This window comes from Erpetoichthys calabaricus, chromosome 6 (assembly GCF_900747795.2).
Source record: "Erpetoichthys calabaricus chromosome 6, fErpCal1.3, whole genome shotgun sequence".
NCBI classification, from domain to species: domain Eukaryota; kingdom Metazoa; phylum Chordata; class Cladistia; order Polypteriformes; family Polypteridae; genus Erpetoichthys; species Erpetoichthys calabaricus.
The window spans coordinates 27,657,449-27,675,197 of record NC_041399.2 but is presented as its reverse complement, the minus strand read 5'-3'; the positions used below and the strand labels follow the sequence as shown (position 1 = coordinate 27,675,197).

Below are 17,749 nucleotides of genomic sequence, written 5' to 3'. Positions count from 1 at the left end.
CTAATTCAAACTTTTTAGCGAGTCGTCCCCAGACTTGCATTCTCATTCAAGAATGCCTGACCCCACAAAACTACACAATTAGTGGCAGCAAGGTCAATGGGAGTAGGGAACCAGGCCACAAAAATGAGGCTTACAGTATTGCAAAATTTAGTTCAGTTATCATCCAAAAATAACTACAAGACAGAAAAGGAAATGTTTTAAAGAACACTAATAAGAAGTCAAATCCATTAAGTTCAGGAAAAGACGTCTCAAAAAGAGGCAAAGGCCATTTTCAAACTGCAAAAGAGAAAGACTTCTGCCTTACCTGTAATGCATGAGAAACAAACACAAACTGAAGTGGTTCCCAGCTAAGGGATGAAGCTGATCTATCCGGAAAAGAATTGTGACCGTGTGTTATGGAAAAAGGAGACAAATGATTGGCTAGGTGCAAACAGTCCGACAAATGGATTGATGATCTTGTTTTGATTCATGTGTTGTAATGGCAAATGTTTCTTACTACAGTTAATCACTTACAATATGGAACATTATAAAAGAAAAGAACCAATCAGTAAAAAAATTTATGGAAGAAAGACTAATAAATATTCATCTGTTCATTTTAGACTGATTGATATAAAATATTCCATGACATAAAATATTCAAAACCACTACCGTGGCCTTGTGTTTAAAGAGTGAAAGCTTTAATAAACCTAATGAAAAGTGAAATATATATATACTTGCAGTTTTCACTGCACTCATAGATATAATTATAAGAGTTTTTGTAATAAGGTTAGGAGTACTGTTTAATGAAATAGGGATTCAAAATGTTAACGTCACTTCTCCCATTGTTTTTATACCATGTTTGAGTCCATCTGTGGTCAATTCAATTGATAGGCCTGATTGTCTAAAAAAAGCCCCTCAGTTCATCAAAAATCAAGCCATTGGGTCAAAAGAACTCTCTGCAAAGCTTAAGAGAGAGGATTGTGTTGAGGCACAGATCTAGCAAAGGCTACAAAAATTCCTGCAGCGCTGGAATGGATACAGATGCCTTCATAGTTCTTAAATGGAAGAAGTTTGGAACAACCACGAGTCTTTGCCCAACTAAACTGTTCAATTGTGGTAGAATGGCCTTGGTAAAGACACCTGACCAATTCAAGCTCCAGTGAAACTGTGTGGAGATGGGAGAAACTTCCGGAAGGACAACCATCATCACAATGCTCCACCGGTCTGGAAATTTATGATAGAGTCCCCAGGCAGAAGCATCTCCTTAGTAAAAGACAAATGGAAACCCATTTGGACTTAGGAATCACCTATAGGACTCTCAGAGTGCGAAAAACAAGATTCTCTGGTCTGATGAAACCAAGATTATTGTCAAATCTGGAGGAAACTGGGCACCACTCATCACTGTTCAATACCACACCAGCATCGTCATGGCAGCAGGGAAAGCTTAACCTGTGCAAAATACAGATATATCCTTAATGAAAACCACTCCAGAGCCTTCCAACAGGACCATGACCCTTAGCTCAAAGCAAAGACAGTATAGAACTGGCTTAGGGGTGCACCAAATTAACAACATTTTGGACAAAAATCTTTGCATGCCTATCAGACAGCCTTGGCATCACAATCACTCCTAACCCAATACTCCCAGACGGCCTTAAAGTGAAGAAGGACAAACAAATTGTCATTTCCTTTACCTCACTCTAGTACATAGACCTATCTTGCTCAGCTGGAAGAATCCCACCCTACCGCTCTTGAGTCAATGGGTAACTGATGTTATATACTACTTGAAATTGGAAAAAATCTAATTCTCACTTAGAGGATTTAACTTTTTTTTAAAAATATGGCAGGATCTAATCAATAACATTTAAAAATAAGCTACATTTTGGGGGAAAGGATACCCTTCTTATTCTTGCTCCTTTTATAGAGCAGCTTCAGTTGCTGGCTCCTCTCTCTCTCTCTCTCTTGGGTGGGGATCGAATTTTTCTTTGATTTGTTACGTTTGTCTTGACTGTATGGAATGTTACTCATTTCTAATTAGAATCAATAAACATATTTTAAAATAGAAAAAAAAAAGAAGTGGCTTAGGGACAAGACTTGAATGTCCTTGAGTTGCCTGGACTCAAAAACCAATCAAACATCTGAAAATACTGTTCGCTGATGGGACAGAACTCAAGAGGATTTCTAGAAAAGAACGGCAGAAAATCCTTGAATCCAGGTGTGTGAAGCTTATTGATTCATATCCAAGAACACTCGAGGCTATAATCTCTGCCAAAGGGGTTTCAATGAAGTACTGAGTAAACTGTCTGACCTCAATTCTAAGCATCACATCTCAAAGAAACCAGGCACCACTCATCACCCCCGCAATACCATTTCAGTGATCAAACATGGTTTTGGCAGCATCATGCTGTGGGTTTGCTGTTAACCAGCAGGAACTGGCAGACTAGTCAGGGAAAGCTGAATGAAGCAAAACACTTAGATATCCTCAATGAAAACCTGCTCCATAGTGCTCCAGACCTCAGACTACACTGAAGGTTCACCTCCCAGCAGGACCATGATACTTAGCACAAAGTCAAGACAGCATAGGTGTGCCTTTGGGACAATTCTGAGAACTTTCTTGAATTGCCCAGCCAGAGCCTTGACTTGAACATATTCAAATGTTTATAGAAAGACCTGCAAATAGCTGTTCACTGACAGTCTCCATCCAACTTGACAGAGCTTGAGAGGCTCTACAGAGAAGAACGGCAGAAAATCCCCTAACTCAAAGCTTGTCATGTCAGACAAAGAAGACTCCAGGCTCGAATCACGGCTCCAACTCTGTATTGAGAGAGGAGTCTGAATACTTGTGTAAATGTGATATTTCCAATTTTGTTTTTTTTAATTTTTAATTAATATGCAAACATTTTTAAAGTCTTGCTTTCACATTGTCATTCTGGAGTAATGAGTGTTGCTTGCTGAGGGTAAAAAATAATTTAAATACTTTCAGCACAAGGGTGTAAAAAGTAAAGTAGCCTGAGCACTTTCTAAAGGCACTGTGCAGCTATCATATTGTTATTTTGTTATATAGATTGTGGCCTGTAGGGGGCATCATTGAGCCCCAAAACCCCAGACACAACTACACACAGACAGTCTGGGTTCCAGTGAACATATTTTTATTAAACAAACTACATTTCCATGGGTCTTGTTTCTCCAGTCACAACAATGCAATCCTTCCTTTTCTAATGCCTCCTGGTGGTTGTTGTCTTCTTCCTCCCAACTCCGACTCCCAGATGTAGGTGATGAAGCTCTTTTTATTCTGGACCCAGGAGCACTGCTGGTGCTACCACATTGCATGGCATAAGGGTTTCTGGGTCAGGCGGAAGCCACCCAAAGTAGGGGCAGTATTTCCCTGAACCCCCCCATGGCAGCCCCCAAGTACCCCAACAGAGTTGTATCTGTGGACTACACATCCCAGTGTTCCAACATCTTGCAGTTGTACCAATGGGAGTTCCACCAGAAGGATTTTGCCATCCTGTGTAAAGGTGGAATGCATGGCCCCAGGGAGCTGTCTCCATTTGACCGTACGTAATTATGGCTGTTGTTGTTGGTGACTCTCCTCTGTCATCTGTGGCAACTGGGATGCAGAAAAAAATGAAAAGCACTGATCAGTCAGTCAGTCATTATCCAACCTGCTGTATCCTAACTACAGGGTCACGGGGGTCTGCTGGAGACAATCCCAGCCAACACAGGGTGCAAGGCAGGAAGAAATCCCAGGCAGGCTGCCAGCCAACCGCAGGGCTCCCACACACACACACCCACACACTAGGCACTCACTAGGGACAATTTAGGATCGCCAATGCACCTAACCTGCATGTCTTTGGACTGTGGGAGAAAACCCATGCAGACACGGGGAGAACATGCAAACTCCATGCATGGAGGACCCGGGAAGCGAACCCAGGTCTCCTTACTGCGAGGCAGCAGCGCTACCACTGCGCCATCGTGCCGCCCCAAGCACTGATCATTTTTCCAAATTTTAAAAAGTATGGTTCTGTTATGTTAACAGAAATGAGCAGTATTGTAAGTAGAATAAAAGAAAAAGATTTTTATCAGAGAGGAATAACCTAAGAGAAAAATAAATATTTATTCAGCTAAGGAAAAAAAAAAGACCAGAAACTTTATAGTTAAACTTTTCAAAACTAAAACAAGTCCAGTTTCACCATTCAGCCTTGTATAATATGTTGCTTCTCCCCAAATGTCTGTTCCAAATCCAGTCGACAGACTGAAATCTTAATAAATTGCCCTTTTATAAAACATTTGCAAATTGCCTGTCTTGGAACAGGTGCAGATTATTAACCTATTTTTCCAGGCTGTGCAGGTGCAGTGCATTAAGAATTCTGTTTTCTAAAACATTCAACCTTCTGTTAACAATGTGCACATTACCTGTCTTTTCCATCTGGATTATTCATTACAGTTTGAGAGGATCACTGCACATCAGGCCAACTGGAAGTGCTTGCTGCACCTCCTCTTTATATTATGATATATTTTAGTCTAATGTCAGATTTTTGATCTGAAGTTCAAAATAATGGAAAGACAATAATAGCTGCAATTGTAAAATTATTATTTCACTTTAAAATGCAATTCAGCGTCTTATTTTCTTACTGTATAACCATTCTGTAATTCTTGTTGCCATAACATATTACAAAGATAAGCCTACTCAAGTTAACTTTCTGAATCTATACTTTAGTTATGTCTACACTACATTACATTTGAATCCATATTACTCTGAGCAACAAGAGCAGCTAACTCTTTAACAGATGTATAAATTGTTAACTAGTATTACATAAACAACCCCTCTCTATCAAACACCCGTGCAGAAGAAAAACAGTCATGTATACGACAAATGAAAGATCCAGCTTTTGAAATGGCTCGGCTAGTGCAGCAGATGTGCCCATTTACAAAAATAAAAGCATCTTAAGCTCTGGTTTGGGTTTATTATATGAATTAAAGTAGGCTTCACCTACTCAGAATGATGTCAAGGAGGTCAAAATATTAAAAAATCAGCGTCAGTAGCCTCCTTACTACAGTGGAACCTCGGTTCACGACCATAATTCGTTCCAAACCTCTGGTCGTAAACTGATTTGGTCGTGAACTGAAGCAATTTCTCCCATAGGATTGTATGTATGTAAATACAATTAATCCATTCCAGACCGTACAAACTGTATGTAAATATATTTTTTTAAAGATCTTTAAGCACAAATATAGTTAATTACGATTACACTGTGTATTCTATGGTGTAAACTAATGTAAAAACATTGAATAACACTGACACAAACACCCAGGCTCCCTGCTCAGCTGTATGCGCAGGCTCTCTCTCTCTCTCTCTCTCAGCAGCACGCGAGCCTCCCCAGCCCCCCCACCTCTCTCTCTCTCTCAGCAGCACTTGAGCCCCCTCCCCCTCTGTCTCTCAGAAGCACGCGAGCCCCCTCTCTCTCTCTGTAACATTGCAGCAGTTCGTGCTATAGCCTTACAATCCTATCGTTGTATAAACACTTTTTTTTTTTTAATGAGTTTTAAGCACAGGGGGAAAAAAAAGGAACATTTGAACAAATCTGAACTTTATTTAAAAGTCAACCAAGACAGTAACATTGCAGGAGTTCACGCTAATAGCATTACAACCCGATCGCTGTAAACAGTCTTTTTAAATGAGTTTTAAGCACATGGAAAAAAATAAACATTTGAAAAAAAGAGAAAAGTAACATTGCAACACTTTCTTCTCACCACTCTTCACTTGCTTAGAAGCCATGGTTAACTGCAAAAGCACACGAAATACTGTAGAGCACAAAGAGTTCACAGGTAAAGCACACACGTCTGACTGAGAACAATGAACAGGAAGAAGCTGAACACGTGCTTAAATACAGTAATTGGCGCGTACGAACCGGAAGAGAAATGAAATAGAGCACAAACAGTTCACAGCGAAAGCACGCACGCATGTGCAAGCACGCACGTCTGACCGAGAACAATGCAACAGGTGCGGAAATCATCGGCACGCACAAACCGAAAGGGAAACTGGCTTGTTCGTATACCGAGTGTGTGGTCGTGAACCGAGGCAAAAGTTTGGCGAACGTTGTGGTCGTAAACCGAGTTGTACGTGTACTGAGACGTTCATGAACCGAGGTTCCACTGTATTATGTTTATCCCCAGAAAAATAAGACAAAAATGTAGAATTTTTATTTTAACAATTAAAAATGTTATTACGTTAACAGAACCATGTAAATACCGAAATGTCTACTGCTGTACTGATACAGATTTAGAACACATCTTTCGTGTGACATGTTTTGAAATGGTCAACAATGCACAGCTTGACGTCACCATGGGGACAATACAAGCGTGTTTCTGTGCGCACTTTTCTTATAATATTTTTTCTGTTGCTTGAGCATGAGAAGGTAGAATGTCAACGACTGATCCACACGAGTGATGCGTCCGTTGTGTTATTATACAAGTAGGCTACAACAATGCAAGGCTTAGCGACTTCCACATCATTTTCCTGACATGAACATTGACAGTTGCTGCATTATGGACAGTGCTTAGGGTGCTAATGCTTTTTTTTTACTTTCTACTTTATGGAAATCATTTTGCCTTTTTGACATGTACTGTAGATACTACACAACGTTGCAGCATTACGTGACTCTAGTCACTAGATAGATAGATAGATAGATAGATAGATAGATAGATAGATAGATAGATAGATAGATAGATAGATAGATAGATAGATAGATAGATAGATAGATAGATAGATAGATAGATAGATAGATAGATAGATACTTTATTAATCCCAAGGGAAATTCACAGATTCACTAGGAAATTCACTAGGCATATCACGGCGGTTCAGTTTTACAGTGCTGTATGCATCAGTTCCACTATCTGTGTCAGTGCCTGATGACCAATTCACATTGTCATTACCATTGTTTAATTCAGTTTCAGTTTGTTCTAAAACTGACTTTATAGCCTCTCATTTACATGCCATTGTGCTTTGGTTCAAGGCTCCGCCCCACTCATGAATATTGTTGAGTTAACTAAGAGTGGCATAACGTATCAAAATATTCATGACTTACTTGCAGTATCTGCGGTGGGTTGGCACCCTGCCCGGGATTGGTTCCTGCCTTGTGCCCTGTGTTGGCTGGGATTGGCTCCAGCAGACCCCCGTGACCCTGTGTTTGGATTCAGCAGGTTGGATAATGGATGGATGAATATTTGCAGTATGATGTTATTTCATCCACTAGATGGGAGCAGAATACTGCCTTGAGCATTATATGCTCTTAAAAATGTTAAGATGAAAATCCTTCCCAAGCTTCTTTTTCTCTTTCAAACCATCCCCATTTACATCAACATATCTTTTTAAAAAAAATTTGATCGAATCATAACCTCATTTATTTGGAATCTGAAACATCCATGCATTCAAAGGGTGACTCTACAATGACCTAGAGCAGAAGGGGGCATGGCACTACTTGACTTTCAATTTTATTACTGGGTGACAAATATAATGGCCATAAATACTCTGAGATTAACAGAAATCGATGGTCCACAATAGAATTAAAATCTTGCATTACTTCTTTATATTGCCTACTCTGTGCTCCAGTAAATACAAATTATTGCAAATACACTAATAATCCAATTGCCCTTCATTATCTCAGAATATGGAACCAATGCAGGAAGCAATTTAAGACAGCAAAGCTTTTATTTGTTGCACCTCTACATGACAACCACTCGTTTCCACCTTCTCAAACATGCACAGTATTTAATATTTGGAAAATTTCTGGGATTAAAACATTTAGAGACCTGTACATCGATAATGTTTTTGCATCATAAGAGTAATTAAGCTTCACATTTAACTTCTCATCATCAAAATGTTTCCATTACTTTCAAGATAGAAACTTTGTTAAAATGAACCTGCCCAGTTTTCCTCACCTTCCACCTATTTCTATTTCAGAAGAAATATTGATCAGTCTTGAAGACTCGGGTAGAATCTCTGCAATTTATAAAAGCATTTTAAAGTCCCTTCCTTTCAAAGATCCCAGGGTGCAATGGGGAAAAGAACTTTCACTTAACATTTCAGAAAAGGAGTGGAAGGCAGCCATGCACAGAATACAACCTAGCCCTATATGCCCAAAATGCTCAATTATTCAACTTAAAATATTCCATTGAGCGTGTTTATCTTGAATAAAACAATCCAACATGTTTCCAGTGCAAGATTCAACCTGTGAATGTTGCAATCTGGCTCTAGCCTCAGTAGGCCACATGGTATAGGCGTTCACCAAATTAACATCATTTTGGACAAAAATCTTTGAAAGCCTATCAGACAGCCTTAGTGTCACAGTCACTCTGAACCCATTAACAGCTGTGTTTGGTGCCCTCCCAGATGGGCTTAAAGGAGAAAAGGACAAACAAATCATAATTGTGTTTACCTCACTACTAGCATGTAAACTTATCTTGCTCAACTGGAAGAATCCCACTCCACAACTTTTAAGTCACTGGGTAACTGATGTCCTATACTATTTTAAACTGGAAAAAATCAAATTCTCACTCAGAGGATCTGTTCAAAACTTTTTTTAAAATATGACAGGATCTAATCAATAGTGTGTTTTGGGAGTGGAACACCAAGGGCTGGGACTACCCTGTCCATCACTGCTAGGAACTACCACCAGACCATAAAGAAAGCCTGAGCGGTTCATTTGAATTCTTTCTCATGAAGTTTGGTGGTGTTATTGTACTTAAGGTATGGTCTTTAATTCTAATTACTAATTGTTGACTTTTTCCACTCTGGTTACTGGATTCTTCTTTTGGATTGTGTTTGCGATATTGTTGGATAGGATTGCATTTTGGCAACTCCTTTTGCTCTTTTGAGACTTTCTCATATTTTCTTTTCTTATAAATAAATATGCTGTTTTGTAAAATTATTGTGGGACTTGTCTCTTTATTATCTTTAACGCGAGATTTTATACAGTTCTCCATCTGGTGAGACATATTTCGATTTATTGAGGTTCTCTTGTGACTTTTGAACTGGCCACCAGGAAAAGGCAGTCTTGCAATAATAATGATTTAGGTAAATCACAATCAGCTATTTCTTGAATTTTGCAACAAACTCCCTTACAACACATGAGGCAATGTGCAGATTTATATTTGTCCACTAATCCATGTGAGGTAATGTTAAAGTAAGCTGCATTCATTGCAAATTGGCATGTACATAAAGAAAATTGCCCCAAGTTTTTTGCATATTGATCTGGCAAAATTTTACACTGGATGCCCTTCCTGATGTAACACTCCCCATTTATCCGGGTTTGGGACTGGCATGAAGAAACACACTGGATTGTGCATCCCCTGGAAATCGACAGGATGCCTGAGGAGTGGAGAAGAAGTGTACTGGTACCGATTTTTAAGAAAAAAGGGGATGTACAGAGCTGTAGTAACTATAGGGGGATAAAATTGATGAGCCACAGCATGAAGTTATGGGAAAGAGTAGTGGAAGCTAGGTTAAGAAATGAGGTGATGATTAGTGAGCAGCAGTATGGTTTCATGCCGGAAAGAGCACCACAGATGCAATGTTTGTTCTGAGGGTGTTGATGGAGAAGCAGAGAGAAGGCCAGAAGGAGTTGCATTGTCTTTGTGGACCTGGAGAAAGCATTTGACAGGGTGCCACGAGTTGTGGTATTATATGAGGAAGTCGGGAGTGGCAGAGAAGAATGTATGAGTTGGGCAGGATATGTACAAGGGAAGTGTGACTGTGGTGAGGTCTGCAGTAGGAGTGACGGATGCATTCAAGGTGGAGGTGAGATTACATCAGGGATTGGCTCTGAGCCCTTTCTTATTTGCAATGGTGATGGACAGGTTGACAGAGGAGAATAGACAGGAGTCCCCTTGGACTATGATGTTTGCTGATGACGTTGTGATCTGTAGCGATAGTAGGGAGCAGGTTGAGGGGATCCTGGAAAGGTTGAGATATACTCTGGAGAGGAGAGGAATGAAGGTCAGTAGGAACAAGACAGAATACATGTGTGTGAATGAGAGGGAGGTCAGTGGAATGGTGAGGATGTAGGGAGTAGATTCGGCGAAGGTGGATGAGTTTAAATACTTGGGATCAACAGTACAGAGTAATGGAGATTGTGGAAGAGAGGTGAAAAAGAGAGTGCAGGCAGGGTGGAATGGGTGGAGAAGAGTGTCAGGAGTAATTTGTGACAGACGGGTATCAGCAAGAGTGAAAGGGAAGGTCTACAGGACAGTAGTGAGACCAGCTATGTTATATGGGTTGGAGACGGTGGCATTGACCAGAAAGTAGGAGACAGAGCTGGAGGTAGCAGAGTTAAAGATGCCAAGATTTGCATTGGGTGTGATGAGGATTAGAAATGAGTACATTAGAGGGTCAGCTCAAGTTGGACAGTTGGGAGACAAAGTCAGAGAGGCAAGATTGCGTTGGTTTGGACATGTGCAGAGGAGAGATGCTGGGTATATTGGGAGAAGGATGCTAAGGATAGAGATGCCAGGCAAGAGAATAAGATGAAGGCCTAAGAAGAGGTTTATGGATGTGGTGAGAGAGGACATGCAGGTGATGGGTGTGACAGAGCAAGATGCAGAAGACAGAAAGATATGGAAGAAGATGATCTGCTGTGGCAACCCCTAATGGGAGCAGCCAGAAGAAGTGAAGCTTTTGCATTAGTATCAGAAAACTATAACATGTCATCATGAGTGTTTTGTAGCTTGGTGTGCCTTAAAATCATGATGTCACGAATTATCAAATGTGTACTCCTGCTCCTTGTTTGGAGTGGATATAGGACAGTTAAAAATTATTTCTCATGTCCTACTCTGAGGCAGGAAAAATTCCTATCCTAGTCAGACATAGGGAGTAATTCTGTGGTACTTTATAAATAAAGGTTCTGGAATCTAATAGTGAACAAGCTACTTAATACACTTATACCTCAACTCAATATTGTTTTAAAACCACTAGGAACTTCCGATTTACTTATTTATTTTAATTTTATAACTTTCTCCATTTACAACATTTTACATGGAAAAAGTACAAAAGTGGCAGTTCACTGTAAATACAACTGATGTCATAAAAACGGAGTAAATAAATTCAACTCAATTTGATTCAATTCACTTTAGCTTTACTGTCAATGTACTGTGCCAGAGTATGTGCACAACAAAAATTAATTTGTGCTAAAATAAAACCAAAAAGACAGTTTCAACAATAATAACTAAAAATATAAAAGTGAGAACATAAAAATGTGCGCACACCAGGTGGGTAGTCAATAGAAAGAGAGTTCCAAAACATGAAGCAGTTGTTGAGAATTTAACAATGTCATAGTCCTGGGAAACAAGCTAGAAGTGTACAAGATCGGGCCTGGAGGCACCTCTAAGGGAAGGAGTGAAAACAGTTTGTGGTGATACAGACCCCAATGTAGATGTCCTACACCGCTGGAAGTGGGATGCTAGTGATATGGTCTACAGTTTTGACAATGCTCTGCTGGGCCTTCTGATCAGCAACTGTGCAGTTGCCAAACCACACAGTAACACATCAGGTTTGGATTCTCTCTACAGTAAAAGTTGGAAAGCAATTTAGAGGACAACTGGGCCCTTTTTTAACCCCCTTAAGAAATGAAGGTGTTACTGAGCGTTCTTTACCAAGGAGGTGTTATTAGTTGTCCATGTTAGATTCTCTAGAAATGTAAGTGCTAAAGAACTTAATGTCAGACACCTTCAGCTCCACTGATGCCGATGGGGATGGGTGTACATTTTATAGACGCCAAGATCAGGTGCTTAGTCTCTGAGATGTTTGTAGCTAGACAGTTATTTGTGCTCTAGTGCTGCTAGCTGCTGAACTTCCATTTTTGCCATCTCACTGCTGTTTGGAACTTTGTTCACGACAGTGGTGTTATCCACAAATTTAATGATTATGTTAGATTTGTGAACAGGGACAAAGTCATGGGGGAAGAGAAAATACAAGAAGGAGCTCAGGACACAGCCCTGTGGTGCACCCGTACTCAAAAACAAGGTTGAAGATGTATGTCTACCCAACCTAACATAAAATCTGGTGTCCGTTGCATTGTATTTATACCTAAGGAATGAAGTTTGTTGACCAAATTGGAGGGGATGATTGAATTAAATGCAGAACTATAGTCATCCTGACATAGCTATATAAATGTAATGAATTATTATTATTATTATAGCTGTTTTGTACATCTACCTGAGTCAAAGAGGAGTGAAGTGTGATAGATATGGCTTCCTCCACTGACCTGTTTGAACAATAAGCATACTGGAACTGCTCAAGCATGACAGGGATGCTTGCTTTGATGTAGAACATGATGATCATTTGAAAACATTTCATTATAATTGGTGTAAGAGCAATGGTTCAATAGTCATTTACACAAGGACAATAGTTTTAAGGCATGTGGGAACCGTTCAAATGGATAGCAACAAATTAAAGACATCTTTAGAAACTTGCTGATCAGCACATGCCCTAATAACCCATCCCAGGATGCGGTCAGGATGTTCAGTTTTTATGTGTACTTTTTATTCAGAACAGTGAAGTCCTCACCTCTGAACAGGACAAGGGGAGTACCTGGTTGACCGAAGGAAAAGGGGACAGGGGTACAGTGGCAGGCTCCAGTTTAACGTTATTGAAGCAAACATAAAAGCTGTTTAGCTCTACAGAGAGGGTAGTGCCACTGGTTAGAGGACAGATGTTTAAGCTTTTATAGTCAGTAACTGCTTGGATTCCTTGATACATGTGTTGAGGATCTGTATTGTCAAGGAAATAATTTTCTGTTGTTTGGTGGCTGTAGCTGTGTTTGGCAGTCGCTATGCCCCTTCTTACGTTGGACCTTGCTGTGCTGCATCACCAGACTTACTGTATATGCAGTGTCTCTGTCTAAAGGATCTGTGCTGGTAACTCAAAGGTTGCCGGTTCACATTCCGGCAGTGACAGGAGAAATGCTACTCTATTGGGCCCTAGAGCAAGGCCATTAACCTGCATTTGTTCCAGTGGTGCTGTACAAATAGCTGACCCTGCGCTCTGACCCCAGAAACTCTCTGGAGAGTAAGTTGGGGTACACAAGAAATGACAAATTCCTAATATATGAAATTGTATATGGCAAATAAAAGATTAAAAATCACAAAAAAAATCTTCCCTTCAGTAGTAGGCAGTAGGGCTTCTGGTTTGAATAAGTACGGACGGTTTTTTGTCTCATAAAAAGCTTCAACATAGCACCTTATGGAGGGAAGTACAGAAGAGGTATATTTCTCTAAGTCTACCTAGGAGCCCTCCTTAGTGTCCTGATCAAACAGGGCCCAATCAGTTCATGAAAAATAGACCTGACGTTCAGCACCAGCAGTCTCTGGCCAAGTAGTGACTGACCTTGTTATTGGTTTGATCCGCACAGTGAGTGGACTCTATGCAGGAGTCAGGAATACAGTAAGATGATCAGACTCTGAGAGCAGGGGGGGACTTTCTCTTTAGTGCTTGTGATGCCATGGGGGCTCGCCGTCATGGTCGCTAGATACCACAAGTACAGTGGTTTCCAATCCAAGTACCGAGGACTCCTGAGGCTGCAGATTTTATCAATATGAGTTTTACAAGCAGAGAGTCAATTTATACCTAGCTGATCTCAGTGTTTAATTTGCTCTGCTTTATTTTCTTGATATTTTGCACTTAGTAAAGATCAGTAGTATAAGATTTATATTTTTAAGAAATGTAGACATATTCATGTGATAATAAAAACCTTAAAAAACAAAATAAAAACAAATCACTGAATAATCTCCATGAAACACATATAAATGTTTGCTGCACTCCAGATCCTCTTTCGATATTTCTGGTGACCAGCCTTTCGTCATTCTGTGTTTTTTGCCACATTGATCGTTAATTTTCATAATTCAGTGAGAAAATGTCACATAAAAAACACATTGTAACCCAGCTGGGATGCCTCCATGCTGGGAGGACCGAGGGATCAAGCGTGTCTAAAGCATTACCTTCCCCGGGACGCTAGATGGCAACCCCCCTGGGTTGCAGCGGTGCCTCAGACTCCCGCAGGTCTTCATGGGAGTTGGAGTTTGGTGCAGCCCTGTTGGGATCTGCAGTCGCCTCCAGGGGGTGCTGCAACAGGAGCTGCCAAGTCGTTATGGGCAGTTCTTCCACCACACCGGGAAGTGCTGCCGGAAATGAGTCATCAAGCACCTGGCGCACTTCCGGGTGCCTTATAAAAGGAGCCAGCAGCCATTACTCTGGGAGCCAGAGTCAGGAGGAGGGAGACTAAGCTTGACCCAAGGAGTGGAAGAGAAGGAAAAGAGAGAGAAGACTATTGTGTTTGTGCTGTGCTTGTGCTGGGACTGTGTTGTAAGCATGGGAAATGGGGGGAGGCGTTTCCCACGAGGAAAAAGAAAATAAAAACCAATGTATCTGCCTTGAGCTTGTCTGTGTCGGGTTCAGCTGGCGGTGCCAGCCTGGGTGGTCCACAACATAAATTAGAAAATGAATAAAGAGAAAGAATTTGTAAATTTCTGATTAATATACAGTGGATTCAGAAAGGATTCACTTTGCACCCATTTTGTTATGTTACAGCCATGTGATAAAATCATTTATACTCATTATCCCACCACATCAAGCAACACTCAATACCACAGAATTCCCAAGCAGAAACAGGATTTTAGAAATTTTTGATAATTTACCAAAAATTCAAACACTGAACCGGTATTTCTCAGTATAGGGAATCTAATTTTCAGGACTAGGAATACTAAAAGCTGATGACAGTAAGGAACGTATGTTTTTGGACACTTTATAGTAAAAATTAAGACCAAGTTTAATTTTATCTGGTAAAAATCAACTCTTCAATTTAGTTTGATACATATGTGGAAAATTAAAATAAAATGAAACTATCATAACAATTTAGAATAAATTAGTGGCTTTAGTGTCCACCTATAGTGAATCTCTTACTCGTCTAGTGATAGATAACACAGATAAGATTTGTGTGAAGGTCTTGTGCCATTTTAATGTCACACAAAGCATGTCTTGCTACACAAGACTAATAAGGGCACCTGGATATTTTGTAGTTAATATTAGTAAAAAACAATGTATTTAAAAACAAAAAGTCTTACCTGAACCTTTGGGTGAAGTGATATTATGGAAGCTAAAACACAAATTAGGCTGTTGAAGATAATGAAGAAGGTTTTCTGAATGCAGGAACCAGAAGCATAGAAGATGAAACAAATGATGGCAGTGACTAAGGAGAGCAAGTAATTGAGACAGGTAGCTGCCAGCACTGCTGTAAAACAAACAATTAGAAAAGAATAATGATAATGAGTGCAATTAACTATTGACAAGAGCAGTTCCTGAGAAGATGCATATAGTTTCAGTAAATTTGCATTTATCTGAGTAGCTGTCACTTTTTAGATAGATAGATAGATAGATAGATAGATAGATAGATAGATAGATAGATAGATAGATAGATAGATAGATAGATAGATAGATAGATAGATAGATACTTTATTAATCCCAATGGGAAATTCACATTCTCCAGCTTTTATCTAGTAGTGAGAGTCAATGGTGAGAACTGAACCAGCATCCATGGGCTTTACAGTGCGTTAGCATCGTCACTAAGCCGCAATACCAAATAAACAGGCAGCAGTGGAATAAGTGCATCAGTGAATGATGTTATGCATTGTGTTGCTGCCACATGATTGGCTGATTAGATGATTGCATGGACAGGCAGATGTAGAGGAGCTCCTAATAATTTGATCAGTAAGTGTATATTTTTGATTAGCGACATCCTGATCTAGTAAGATGAATATATAATAATAATAATAATAATAATAATAATAATAATAATAATAATAGAAAAGAAATGTATGCTAATTCCTGAGGATCACACGGTGTCACACATTGTGGCGAAAGATTCAGTCCAAAACTATACCATGCTGCCTACTCATGACCGAGGTGTCAGTGACTAATTCTGTTCAGAGTTCAGTTTTTAGATGCACACTCTAGGCCTGTTAAATATGAATTAGCCAGCTCTTTCTTGAGCACTGCACTAGTGCTGTGCCTTGTGTTTCATGTGCTTAGTGTGACCTCCTGTGGTGACCGAGAAAACTGCTGCCATAAAGGGAAGTCCTGTATTTCTCCATTATTAATTACACCATCATTTTATTGCCTTCTAATTAAGAATAAATGGGACTGGCTGAATGCTTAGCCGAACAAACAGAACAAGTCACGCAATCTGCAAATGTTTGTAAAATGAAAATTTAGCTCTGCATGCTAATCAGTACCTCCGGGTTAAAGTCAATGCCTTTGAAAGTCATTAAAAAAAAAGGTTAAAATCTTTGGCTAAGTTAATAGCTTTTCAACAGTAAAAGGCAAACAATGGCAGCATATTGAATAACAAAACATGCATGCCATTTAGAACGAGCAAAGGGGGATCCATTACACTTTCACAGCCATTCTCAAGTGTTACTCTAATGCTGCGTCTGTCTCCTGACAAGGACTATATGCCATCTGTCAGCAGCAATTTCACAGCTGGGCTGTATGCACAACTGGCAGATTCAAAATGGCTAAATTAAATATGCACATTTACACATTAGGCAGTAACAATTAACTGGTGACCATGACAGCTCCAGTCAAACTATAATTTTAGACAATAATACCAAAAGAGGCAGAGATGTACAATTAGCTATGTCTGATCAGTGTCGGTGCCTAGTGTGCTCCTTCTCCCAGTTTCTCCAGTTTCCTTCCCACCTCCCCAGTTATTGAGTTGAATTATCCTTCTGTGTGAATATGGATGTGTGCGTGCGAGGTCCTGGAGATGGACTGGCACATTATCCAGGGCTGTTCGGTTGGACCCAGTGCTGCCAGGATTAGCGCCATTGTCATGTGATCCTAAACTGGTTTGAAAATGTTATGTTATGTAGTCAGCCCTAAAACTTTTATTATCACCATAGTTCAGAAATGAATGGCTCAGTGGTTGATGCTACACAGCTTTAGGGAACAGTTTGATTATGCTGGGTAAAACATTTTTTCAAAAGTGCTGCTTCTAAAAAAAAAATTTTGTTTTTTTGAAAACATTTTGAAAACATTTTCAAGATAAAGACAAATATAATTTCAGATTAGCTATATCAGGCAGAAATTTGGAAAAACCTACAATGAACTTTTATTGAATGTAGCAGTTTAATCAGCTAATGATGCTGACCCATTGCATTAGTTCAAGTGAGTTAAAAATCTTTTGCTGCAGATTTTCATTTGTGCTCAGCACCTGATGCTTGTCCTATGGATTAATGGATTCCATTTGCCCTTCGTTGCAAAGTTTTGGTGAAACCTTTAACTATGATCATTACTGACTGTACCAAGATTAGCCATAAAGAAGTCCAACTGTAAATGTAGAAAATTAATCTTTTGTGATGCATTGCACTTCATTATAGTGTCACAGTGGTAGCATTGATGCCTTACAGTGAGAAGAGCAGGGTTTGTGTCCTGGGCCTTTCATGCATGGAGTTTGCATGTTCTGCCCATATCTGCATGGGTTTGCCCCAGGTGCTCTGGTTTCCTCTCACAGTCCAAAGACCTGCAGGTTAGGTGAACTGGAGATCTTAGTGTGTGGTTGGTATGTGTGTGTATTCACCCTGTGATAGACTGGCACCATGTCCATGGTTTGTTCCTGCCTTGTGCCCTGTGCTAGCTGGGATAGGCTCCAGCAGTAACCCGTGACCCTGTTCAGGACTAAGCGGGTTAGACAATGACTGACCAACTGACTGCACTTCATTGTTT

At 40.0% G+C, this 17,749-nt stretch overlaps 1 protein-coding gene across 1 annotated transcript in view; it reads right to left on the bottom strand.

Moving 5' to 3' along the window:
* LOC114653866 (serine incorporator 1-like) overlaps positions 1–17,749 on the bottom strand; it is a 145,120-nt gene that overhangs the window by 76,868 nt on the left and 50,503 nt on the right. Inside the window, exon 7 of the mRNA XM_028804430.1 lies at positions 15,091–15,257. Within this exon, the coding sequence (XP_028660263.1) occupies positions 15,091–15,257 (167 nt within the window). The remainder of the gene's footprint in view (positions 1–15,090; positions 15,258–17,749) is intronic.